This window comes from Bombyx mandarina, chromosome 10 (genome assembly GCF_030267445.1).
Source record: "Bombyx mandarina strain Sakado chromosome 10, ASM3026744v2".
In the NCBI taxonomy this organism is placed as follows: Eukaryota; Metazoa; Arthropoda; class Insecta; order Lepidoptera; family Bombycidae; genus Bombyx; species Bombyx mandarina.
Window position 1 is genome coordinate 220,919 of NC_143217.1, and position 12,746 is coordinate 233,664.

Sequence of the window (12,746 nt, forward strand, 5' to 3'; positions counted from 1 at the left end):
AAATTTCCTGCTGATTGTAAACAACCTTTACTGGTAGTAGGACCTCATGTGAGTCCGCACGGGTAGGTACTACCACCCTGCCTATTTCTGCCGTGAAGCAGTAATGCGTTGCGGATTGAAGGGTGGGGCAGCTGTTATAACTATACTGATACCTCAGAACTTATATCTCAAGGTGGGTGGCGCATTTATGTTGTAGATGTCTACGGGATCCAGTAACCACTTAGTACCAGGTGGACTGTGAGCTCGTTCGCCTACATTTGACTCCTCCGACACTCAATTAGAAATTAAATCCTAGATAGGTCGGGTTGGCAGAAGGCGTCTTAGACCCCGCGTTTCATCATTGCGACCGTAAGTTTGCAAAAGCACCACCGTGAAGTCCACCTAGACTATTTACTTAGAAACACTGCGTCATTTTTTTGTTAATTCAACAACTTAAGCTTACTCATGATTTTTTAACGTGTAACATCTGTGAAAGTGCACAACTATGAGAAAATTAAACAAAATAGTTAAACCTTTTTTCTAAATAACTTTTAAAAAGTTATTTAGTTTATTCAGGAAATTCCCAGCTGTTAACTGAAAGGTTATCCATTTCATTAATAACATAATAATATCTGACTTCCAAAAAATTTAACTTCATTTCTGACTTGGTTACAAATACTCTGGCTGTATGGATTATGTTTCTTTTGCCTAATTTATCTATACTGTGACGCTGCGTCAGATATTTTGTTTCTTCAAACATCTTTTAACTATTTCTGTTCGTCTCAATTTATCTGTCTTCTTACATATAAAACAATACGAATAATCAATATTTTCACGAATTTTTATATGAATCAGTGTATGAGTTGAGATTGTAAATGTTACCTTGTGGTTAAATTAACAAAAAATGGCTCAGCGTTTCCCAGTAAGTGGTCCAGGTGGATCTCCCGGTGGTACTCCAGGAAATTTACCGCCCCAACAAAGATACGCAGGGCCGCAGCCGCCGTCTGCCTCGCCGCTACCACCCCGACCCTACCCAGGACCTAACTTTCCAGTGAGTGTCCCAGTCAAATGTCAAAACTTAGGTATGTGCAAAATTTGTTGCTCTATTTAAACAACTATTGTTTTACAATGATTTACAAACTGCAACAAACTTTGCACAGAAGCTTCGAAATAAGAAAAAAATGTCACTGGTGCATGTTTTTAACATTCCAATGGCAACTATATTCTCTAAACAAAATACTGAGACTGGGTTTTCACCGTCCACGGGTAGGCAGCGACATTATTAGTAACGTAGTTTGTATTACAATACTCAATAAATTATTCAATTATTTAATCACTATTGAAGTAACTTTATTTTAAAATTACCCACATAACCCACACCGTTTGATGTGACATTTAAATTTTGCTACAAAAATTTGATAACTTCAAGTACAGTAGATCCTCTATAAGTTAAAGACCAAGGGAAACATTAAATATGTTGAGTTATTGAGGTTTTACTTACAGAGGCTCGTTTATGAGCTTTGTTGAGGATTTATAGAGATAGCTAGGTTAAATGCAAATGTAACTTTGAAATGTTAATACATATGTACATACATACATTATTTTAGGGTTAAAGGCTTAATAGACCAGTGTCGATAATTTTTAAAACCAAAAAAAATAATATTAGGATAAAACTAAAAAGGGGAATATTATAAAAATGAAAGGAAAAATAATTTACGGGCGATCTGAGGTCGGGAAGGGGTTGGGGGGGGGTAGGTTTAGGGTAAAAAACGGTTTTTCTCGATTTCCGGCAAAACTAAAAGTCCTATGGAAAAAAGTCAAACTGCAAAGTTGTAGGTAACAAAAAGATCTAACACTTTGTATTTACACTTTTTTCACATAACCTCAAAATTTAAGTAAAAAATTATAAAAAACAAGTTTTTGGTTTTTTATTTTTATCTTTTTCAAAAAAAAATATTTTTACGAAATTTGCTGAAAACTTACCTTTTTATGTCCCAAATACGCTGTAATTTATTTGATTAGAAATATTTATTTTTTCACCTTATTTTGAATTAATATCGATAAAGGACCCTAATTTTCAATCGAAAATTCACCCGTCAAAATATCAGCTTTTTTCAAAAGATTGGAATGTTTTCTGTTCGTTGAAATCTCTTTTTTCCGATGGTGAAAAAAAATATATATGTTACTATAGAAAATGCAAAAAATCGAAAAAAAACTCGAATTCAAATATATTTTTTTAATTATTATATACAATTTTTTATTTTAAAATTTACACTTTAATGACTCGAAAAACATAAGATTACAAGTTACATTGATAAAAAAAAATTGCAAATCAAAATATACTACTATAATTGACAAACAAATAAGTTAATAAAATTCATATTTAATAAGACATCTACAATATTTGGAGAAAGTTGTCGAATCTTCTTTAAATTATATGCGTAGATGCCTATTTATAACTATTTTTAGATAACTTATATACCTGAGTGACCTACGAAAAATTTTAGCACATGAAAAGGTATTTGAAATATATGAAATATACATAAAAATCAGCCAAAAGTTAGTTATTAAAAATATATTTACGATATACATTTTTTATATATTTATATATTTTTTATAGATTTTTAATATATTGTTTATGTATTTAGGAAACCATCGGAAAGTAGAGATTTCAACGAGCAGAAAACATACCAACTTTTTGAAAAAAGCTGATATTTTGACGGGTGAATTTTCGATTGAAAATTAGGGTCCTTTTTCGATATTAATTCAAAATAAGGTGAAAAAATAAATATTTCTAATCAAATAAATTACAGCGTATTTGGGACATAAAAAGGTAAGTTTTCAGCAAATTTCGTGAAAAAAGTTTTTTTTTTGAAAAAGATAAAAATAAAAAACCAAAAACTTGGTTTTTTTAATTTTTCACTTAAATTTTGAGGTTATGTGAAAAAAGTGTAAATACAAAAGTTTTAGATCTTTTTATTACCTACAACTTTGCCGGTCGATTGCACCCGTTACCTCTGATCTCAGGATATTAGGCTCCAATTCAAGATCTTTCCAGTCGAACCGGCTTTCGGTAGATTCATGGGGAGCTTTATAGAGTTGCTCACAGTAGCCACGCCAGCTCAAATCAAAGAAGGCTCCCGGACCTGACGATATCACATCGGAGATCCTCAAGGCTCTTGGTGACAATGGCTTGGACGTACTCCATAAGATTTGCAATCACGTATGGAAAAACGGTGAATGGCCCAAAAACTGGACGCGGTCTGTAATTATCCCACTGCACAAGAAAGGTTCAACTAGAAAATGTGATAATTACCGCACCCTGGCCCTCATCTCTCACGCTAGCAAAATTATTTTGCATGTAATAAACAGCAGGATTCGTTACTATTTGGACTGGCAGATCCCGCAGGAACAAGCTGGATTTGTAAAAGGCAAGGGCACGAGGGAGCAAATACTGAACGTGAGACAGATTGTGGAAAAGTGCTACGAATTCGACACGCCGGTCATCATGTGTTTCGTTGACTTCGTAAGACTTTTGACTGTGTTGACTGGAACTGCTTGTGGGATGTCCTCACAGAGTTGGGGGTCCCGCGCCACCTTACTGCACTCCTTCAGTCATTATACTACAACAGCCAGGGAGTAGTGAGAATCCATAGGACTGCATCTGACTCGTTCAAATTTCACAAGGGCGTGCGGCAGGGCTGCATCCTGTCACCCATCCTGTTCAATATTTACGGCGAATACATCGTCAGGAAAACATGCGATGGATGGGATGGTGGTATTACCGTCGGAGGCTGTAAAATCTCTAACTTACGCTACGCTGACGACACCACTCTCCTGGCAGCCAGCGAAATCGAGATGGGCAAGTTCTTGGACAGGATGGAGCGCATTAGCAAAGACCTCGGACTCGCGATAAACAGATCTAAAACAAAGGTCATGATCGTTGATCGCACAGGCAGACTGGAGCTCAGCGGTACACTTAATTTAGAAGTAGCGGACAACTTTGTTTACCTAGGCTCCAACATCAGCAACAATGGCTCTTGTGAACCGGAAATTCGCAGACGGATTGGGATGGCAAAAGGTGCCATGTCTCAGCTGGACAAAATATGGAAGGACAAAAACATCTCTATGAACACCAAGAGCAACCTAGTCCGCACACTAGTGTTTTCAATATTCATATACGGAGCAGAGACATGGACTATAAAGAAAGCTGACCGCAATCGGATTGATGCCTTCGAAATGTGGTGCTGGAGGAGGATGTTGGGTATTCCCTGGACCGCACGCAGCACCAATGTATCCATCCTAGCTCAGTTGAAGATCCGGACTAGACTCTCCACCATTTGCATGCGAAGGATTCTTGAATACTTTGGCCACATCGCAAGGAAAGACAGTGACAACTTAGAGAAATTGATGGTCACTGAAAAGGTCGAGGGCAAGCGACCAAGAGGCAGGAACCCGACCCGTTGGACGGATCAGATTCGTGCAGCCCTGGATACCACAGTGCACGATGCTCTGCACTCAGCTGCAGATAGGAACAGATGGCGGTGCACTATAAAAACAATCTGTTTCAAGGCCATGACCACGACCCTCAGTAATGAGGAAACCGACGCAAGGAGGAGGACAACTTTGCCATTTGACTTTTTTCCATAGGACTGTTAGTTTTGCCGGAAATCGAGAAAAACCGTTTTTTACCCTTAAACCCCCCCCCCCTTCCCGACCTCAGATCGCCCGTAAATTTTTCCTTCCATTTTTATAATATTGTCCTCCTTTTCTAATGGGTTTCATCCTACTATTATTTTCTTTCACTTTTCATTATTTTTAAAGGCTTCTTCTACCCTGGTCTATAAAGGTTAGGTTAAACTTTTACTAAAGTTGGTTTTATTCTATATAAGTTGTTTTAAGTTATATTATTATGTATAAAGTTGTTTTCCTTATTTCATTTAATTCACTTTTTAAATTAATTTTATTTTCAAAATGAAGTAAAGAGGAGAAAATGTCATCCTCTGTGTTAAAGAATAGATCTGTCAAAATCATAAAGCGTTTACAGCTTTCCTTGCTTCGCTTATAGATATAATCACAGGTGAATCTTGTGGCTCGTCATTTAAATCATATCATCACTCTGAGCACCATGAATAATGGTATACTTTTTTTCTTATGTTCACATTCCCTACATGTACCCTAACGTACAGGGATTCTTTTTTGTTTGCCCATTCATCTACAATGACTCAGACATGGACATAGGTAAGATTGAAGTTACAAAGGTAATCGTAGCTACAGCTTTGAGATACTGAGGTGTGACACCCAAATTATTAGTTTTAGTTATAGATGTTTCATATTTTAATTAGAAGAGGTTTAGGACTTAGGGGAAGGGAACACAAAATATTATGAATTAACAGAGGTTATTATGTTGTTGAGGTTTAAGCTATCAAGGTTCTACTGTATTTAACAAAGTAAATTAAGTAAGTAAGTAAAAAAGTAAGTGTGCTCTATCGTGCTGAAGTGTTGCTGAAGTGGGTTCATTCATTCAAAGAAAACAGCAGCTGAAGCACAACGAGAGTTCCAATAACTTTACATTGCTCTGAGCCAAATAATGTGAGGTGATTAGCTTCATCACTTCAAAGATTCAGGGATTTCAAGCTCACAACAGCCTACGTGAAGAAAAAACAAAAACTTTCAAAGACGCTGAATGGGAGGATCCTTCTCGAGAAGGATCCGTGCCAAATGGGATATCAGCTCGCTTGAGCTTTAGAAATTAGTCTCCAAGCCATTTCCAAATAATTGTATGCATTAGGAATGATTCAAAAACAAGTTACTTGGGTTTCTTATGAGTCGAAGTCAAGAGATTTTGTGTCCCTTTTTCGCCTGTAATACAAATGGAAGAGTTTCCCTCATTGAATCGTGATGGATGATTTAAAATTGTAAAATTGTTGTGTAAAACTTAGTAGGGGACCTTATAGACTTTTTAAAGTTGTTTCAAGATTTATTTGTTATCCCCAGACTTCACTTAAATGATCTTCCTAACATGAAATTTGCTCTTTTGACAGTACGAATTATGTAGAAATGAAGATGATTATCATTGTTATTGTGGGCATATCATTTAACTTCATATACAATTTTTTTTCTTTTTATTTATTTATAATTTATGCACAAAACTAAAGTTGTACACAGGCGGACTTAATGCCATAGGCATTCTCTTCCAGTCGACTATAGGTTGGTGCAGAGATAATGCATGGTAGGTGCATTAACAAAAGAATAACAAACAACAACAACAAAACAAAAAAAAAGAACGAAAGAAAAAAATTGTATGCATTGTCTGAAGTTCATATTACTATTTCACTGAATACAGTTCTGAGACTAGTTATGATTGTATTTTATAAGTAGATATAGATTAATTCTGATTGATTTGAGCAACTTCATTGTAGTCTTCAAAATACTGGATGTGATTTCACATTATGTGTCAGGTTGTGTTTCATGTAATTCCATTACCTATTTTCTTCCATTACAACAATAAGTCTATCCAGATTTTACTACAAGCAATTGAAAAAACTTAAATTCTTGGACCTGTTGTTTAAGTTCTGTAGCTAGTTTGAGTAGTTGTGGTACTTGACTTAGGCCAGAATTACAGTCACCTTTTTTGTAGCGATTTTAATAACCTTTGGCTAAAAATAATAGGTTGGGGAAAAGTTTCTTCGCATGTTTTAAGAAAATTCACATTTCATAATATAATTTATTTACATTTAACTAAAGTATGTAGGTACCATTTTGTTCGATAGCTTTTTGCCATCTTGTAGGTAGGGACATGATCCCTTTGCTATAGAAGTTTTGGGGCTTCTGATCAAAATACCGCGACAATTGGTTTTGGCAGTCCTCTCGTGATGTTAACCTGACACTGCCTAAAGAGTTCTGAAGAGACCGAAACAGGTGGAAATCGGAAGGTGCAAGGTCAAGACCATACGGCAGAAGCATTAACATTTCCCAGCCAAGCTCTCTTAATTTTTGCTGAGTGGCTAAAGATGTGTGAGGTCTAGCGTTATCATGATAAAAAACCACATCCCTTCTGTTGACGAATTCCGGCCGCTTTCTCTCTACTTCTTGCTTTAATCTCTTCAGTTGTTCGCAGTAGAGTTTAGAATCGATGGTCCTGCCTGGTGGTAACAACTCATAATGAATAATGCCCTTCCAATCCCACCACACAAAATGCATTACCTTGTTGCGAGCTACACCGGGTTTCGCCACAGTCTGTGAAGCCTGACCGGCCTTTTCCGAAATATCGAGCTTTTTCGTGTACCCAGTTTTTTTTTCAAATGCGCCAAAACTGTTTTATGGTCAATTCCCAGTTTTTCAGCTACGTCGTAACTACTGATATGCCGATCTTGCTCCATTTTTTAAAAAAATGGCATCCATTTGATCTGTAATAGGGCGAGCAGAGTGACGTGCATCTATGACATCAAAAATTCCGGATTGAAAACGCTTAAACCAAATTTGTGCTACTCTGACAGACACTGCACTAGGTCCATAAACATCGCAAATTTTTTTACAAACTGCAATGCTAACACGGATCAAATTGTCAACAGGCACGCAGCGGATTCGGCGGCGGCGGCGTAGTGGCAGGAGGGGGGGCGCGAGCGGCGGGGGGTGCGGCCTATGGCGGCGGCCCCCGCCCCGCGCCGCCTTCGCCCTCCCCCGTGGCGCCCCCCTCCGCCGTCGCACAGAAGCGCGGGGGTGAGGTCCGCGCCCCGCACCCGCCGCCGCACAAGCCGCTGTACGACGCGTACTCGCAGCCGTCCGCCAAGCGCAAGAAGCGCCTCGCCGACAAGATCCTGCCGCAGAAGGTGCGGGACCTCGTGCCCGAGTCGCAGGCCTACATGGACCTGCTCGCGTTCGAACGCAAACTCGACGCCACCATAATGCGCAAACGTCTCGACATTCAAGAAGCCCTCAAACGCCCCATGAAACAGAAACGAAAACTTCGAATATTCATCTCCAACACGTTCTACCCCGGTTTGTATTTTCTATTTATTTATTTATTTGGTAGCGAATACCAAAGCCTCGCTCCGCTGCCGGCAGCACCACCGCGCTGAACTGATTAATACATTGGCTTGTGGGCGGCGCAGGTCAGGGCGACAACGCGGTGCCGTCGTGGGAGCTGCGCGTGGAGGGCCGTCTGCTCGACGACTCCAAGAACGATCCGAACAAGGTTGGTGCGACGCGCTCGTGGCCCCGGACGCTCCTCGTGAATGGGTTTCATTAAACGTTCAGCACAGAATGTCCCGTTGCAGGTGAAGCGGAAGTTTTCGTCGTTCTTCAAGTCTCTGGTGATAGAACTCGATAAAGATCTGTACGGGCCCGACAACCACCTCGTGGAGTGGCACCGCACGGTGACCACGCAGGAGACGGACGGCTTCCAGGTGAAGCGGCCCGGCTACAAGAACGTGCGGTGCACCATCCTGCTGCTGCTGGACTACCAGCCGTTGCAGTTCAAGCTGGACCAGCGGCTGGCGCGGCTGCTGGGCGTGCACACGCAGACGCGGCCCGTCATAGTGAACGCGCTGTGGCAGTACGTGAAGACGCACCGCCTGCAGGACCCGCACGAGCGCGAGTACATCGCCTGCGACCGCTACCTCGAGCAGATCTTCGGGGCGCCGCGCGTCAAGCTGGCCGAGGTGCCGGCGCGCCTGGGCGCCCTGCTGCACGCGCCCGACCCCATCGTCATCAACCACGTCATCGCCGTGGAGCCGCCGCACGACGCCAAGCAGACCGCCTGCTACGACATCGACGTCGAAGTGGACGACACGCTCAAGGCGCAGATGAACAACTTCCTGCTCAGCACCGCCAACCAGCAGGAGATCCAGGGCCTCGACTCCAAGATCCACGAGACTGTGAGTCCGACCCCCGACCCCGCACCGCCCCCGCCCCCCGCCCTCTCTGACTGGCGCCGTCGACTTGCAGGTGGACACCATCAACCAGTTGAAAACAAACCGCGAGTTCTTCTTGAGCTTCAGCAAGGATCCGCAGCAGTTCATCCAGAAGTGGCTCGTCAGTCAGTCCAGAGACCTCAAGGTCAGTGATCACATTAAATTATTAACGTAAGCTAAAAAAAAATATTCTCCACGTGAGCACCGTGACCTGGGTTTCAGAGCATGAGCGGCGGCGCCAGCGGCAACCCGGAGGAGGAGCGGCGCGCCCAGTTCTACTGCGCGGGCTGGGCGGGCGAGGCGGCCGCGCGACACCTGCACGCGCGCCTGCTGGCCCGCCGCCGCGACCTCGACCTGGCGCTGCGCCCCGCGCTGCTCTAGGGGGAGCCACTCGCCCAGCTCTACTGCGCGGGCTGGGCGGGCGAGGCGGCCGCGCGACACCTGCACGCGCGCCTGCTGGCCCGCCGCCGCGACCTCGACCTGGCGCTGCGCCCCGCGCTGCTCTAGGGGGAGCCACTCGCCCAGCTCTACTGCGCGGGCTGGGCGGGCGAGGCGGCCGCGCGACACCTGCACGCGCGCCTGCTGGCCCGCCGCCGCGACCTCGACCTGGCGCTGCGCCCCGCGCTGCTCTAGGGGGAGCCACTCGCCCAGCTCTACTGCGCGGGCTGGGCGGGCGAGGCGGCCGCGCGACACCTGCACGCGCGCCTGCTGGCCCGCCGCCGCGACCTCGACCTGGCGCTGCGCCCCGCGCTGCTCTAGGGGGAGCCACTCGCCCAGCTCTACTGCGCGGGCTGGGCGGGCGAGGCGGCCGCGCGACACCTGCACGCGCGCCTGCTGGCCCGCCGCCGCGACCTCGACCTGGCGCTGCGCCCCGCGCTGCTCTAGGGGGAGCCACTCGCCCAGCTCTACTGCGCGGGCTGGGCGGGCGAGGCGGCCGCGCGACACCTGCACGCGCGCCTGCTGGCCCGCCGCCGCGACCTCGACCTGGCGCTGCGCCCCGCGCTGCTCTAGGGGGAGCCACTCGCCCAGCTCTACTGCGCGGGCTGGGCGGGCGAGGCGGCCGCGCGACACCTGCACGCGCGCCTGCTGGCCCGCCGCCGCGACCTCGACCTGGCGCTGCGCCCCGCGCTGCTCTAGGGGGAGCCACTCGCCCAGCTCTACTGCGCGGGCTGGGCGGGCGAGGCGGCCGCGCGACACCTGCACGCGCGCCTGCTGGCCCGCCGCCGCGACCTCGACCTGGCGCTGCGCCCCGCGCTGCTCTAGGGGGAGCCACTCGCCCAGCTCTACTGCGCGGGCTGGGCGGGCGAGGCGGCCGCGCGACACCTGCACGCGCGCCTGCTGGCCCGCCGCCGCGATGTCGACCTGGCGCTGCGCCCCGCGCTCCTTTAATTATACTCTTACCCGCCAACTCTGGACTTTCATTTCACTTAATAGCTCTTCAGTTCCTGTCAGACATCATTCTTTATTGTTCATAGTGAAAGTCATTAAACGCTTTCCTGATAATATTGAATGAAATGAAGTGATATAAGTAATGTAATAAGAATTACAAAGAAACTGTATCCTGCTTTAAATTAAACACATCAATTATAAACTAGAGGTTCACAGACTTTTCTCATAGATCACTTTCAAAACTTAGATAGTTCCGGTGGACCTCTGCAGCTACATTTCTACCATATTCCTAAAATTCAACTAAAAATGTGAAGATTTTGATGGAGAATTTTCATACTTAGATGCACTACCTAAGAAAATCTGCGAATTGATTTGTTTAATAATTATTGATCATGCTGTAAGCGGATAACAGCATAGTCAAGCAGACAAAAAATGAAAACAAGCCCACGGCGCAAGTAACCCACAAATTCTCACTTATTTCATCCACAGATTCGGTAGAATCTGGCGCCAAGTTCCGTTCAAAAATCCCGTTGTAAACGGAGCGCCAGACTACCGACTGTGTTTACTGTAAGCAGAACGGTTTTTTGAGGTTGCGAAATTTTATTTAATTCTACGGTACTTCTGGTTCCTAAATTGTACATTATATCAATCACTCACAACTTTATTTTACTGATATTAACTAGTTATATCAATTACAACAATTAATCTACTTGAAATTATTAATTTTATCACCACAAACTATAGCTCGCTCAAAAATTTCGATCCTGACTTTTTTTCGATGTAAAAGGTGACATACCACAGACTATAAATATTCGAGAATACATGGTAATCTACGGCCGCCAGGGTGCGCTGGAATTAAGGTGAATGAAGTTAGCCCCTCAAAAAAATTTTTTTTTCCTATTTTATACTTATTTTCTATTAATTCGTTTGTTCATCATTTGTTCATGATTGTTCACTGTTAATAATTGTTTGTTCTGCATTTATTTACTTAAAAAAAAAATTTAAAAATATACCTACAAGTTAGCCCCTCTAATGCAATTTTTAATATTTTTTCATCCTTAATGACTCGTAAATATTCATTTTCGATTGTTCTTATACAAAACACGTTTGTTCTCTTTCGAAATTACTCGTTTTTTGTTAAATTTACTATTTTTATTAGTTGAATAAATGTATGCAGAATATGTGTACTGCGCATGCGTCAACTATAATGCCTAAACTTTCTACGCGGTTTTAATCGTGAAAAAAAAAACAAATATAAATCCTGAAGGAGTTTTTAGTAAGTCGTTGTGGCCTAACGGATAAGACGTCCGGTGCATTCGTGTTGAAGCGATGCACCGGTGTTCGAATCCCGCAGGCGGGTACCAATTTTTCTAATGAAATACGTACTCAACAAATGTTCACGATTGACTTCCACGGTGAAGGAATAACATCGTGCAATAAAAATCAAACCCGCAAAATTATAATTTGCGTAATCACTGGTGGTAGGACCTCTTGGGAGTCCGCACGGGTAGGTACCACCACCCCGCTTATTTCCGCCGTGAAGCAGTAATGCGTTTCGGTTCGAAGGGTGCGGTAGCCGTTGTAACTATACCTGAGATCTTAGAACTTATATCTCGAGGTGGGTGGTGCATTTACGTTGTAGATGTCTATGGGCTCCAGTAACCACTTAACACCAGGTGGGCTGTGAGCTCGTCCATCCATCTAAGCAATAAAAAAAAAAAAAAAGGAGCAATTAATTGAAATACAGTTTAATTAAAAAAAAAAAAAAAAAATTAAATAATGTGCATTGGCGTTAAGTTAGACCAAATACATTTTTTCCATCCTCTTACCTATCGTATTAAAATGTTATTTTACTAATGTTGGGAATATAATTTCGACTGTGTAAAAAAGTTATTATAATGTATACCTATATTATCTCTTGAAAGATAAATAATGGACATATTTACTTATTTGTTTATATTACCTATGTGAACTCCCTATCTTTTTACCTTCATAACGATAAGTAGGAGGATGGAAAAATGTATTTGGTCTAACTTAACGCCAATGCACATTATTTCATTTATTTATTTTTTATTTTTTTTAATTAAACTGTATACCAATTAATTGCTCCTTCAGGATTTATATTTGTTTTTTTTTTTTCACGATTAAAACCGCGTAGAAAGTTTAGGCATTATAGTTGACGCATGCGCAGTACACATTTTGCATACATTTATTCAACTAATAAAAATAGTAAAATAAACAAAAAACGAGTAATTTCGAAAGAGAACAAACGTGTTTTATATAAGAACAATCGAAAATTAATATTTACGAGTCATTAAGGATGAAAAAATATAAAAAATTGCATTAGAGGGGCTAACTTGTAGGTATATTTTTAAATTTTTTTTTTAAATAAATAAATGCAGAACAAACAATTATTAACAGTGAACAATCATGAACAAATGATGAACAAACGAATTAACAGAA

The 12,746-nt window shown here is 42.8% G+C and overlaps 1 protein-coding gene across 2 annotated transcripts; it reads left to right on the forward strand.

Moving 5' to 3' along the window:
- The first annotated feature begins 711 nt into the window (after nucleotides 1-711).
- Bap60 (Brahma-associated protein 60) lies at nucleotides 712-10,302 on the forward strand. Of its 2 annotated transcripts, none has more exons than XM_089730093.1 (6): nucleotides 712-1,030; nucleotides 7,554-7,980; nucleotides 8,094-8,176; nucleotides 8,244-8,858; nucleotides 8,929-9,039; nucleotides 9,117-10,302. In XM_089730093.1, the coding sequence occupies exons 1-6, from the start codon at nucleotides 884-886 to the stop codon at nucleotides 9,273-9,275; spliced, it is 1,542 nt and encodes a 513-aa protein (XP_089586219.1). In that variant the 5' UTR covers nucleotides 712-883; the 3' UTR covers nucleotides 9,276-10,302. The 2 variants fall into 2 exon arrangements, with proteins under 2 accessions (XP_089586219.1, XP_089586220.1); XM_089730094.1 differs by having other exon boundaries at nucleotides 714-1,030; nucleotides 8,259-8,858.
- The last annotated feature ends 2,444 nt before the right edge of the window (nucleotides 10,303-12,746 follow it).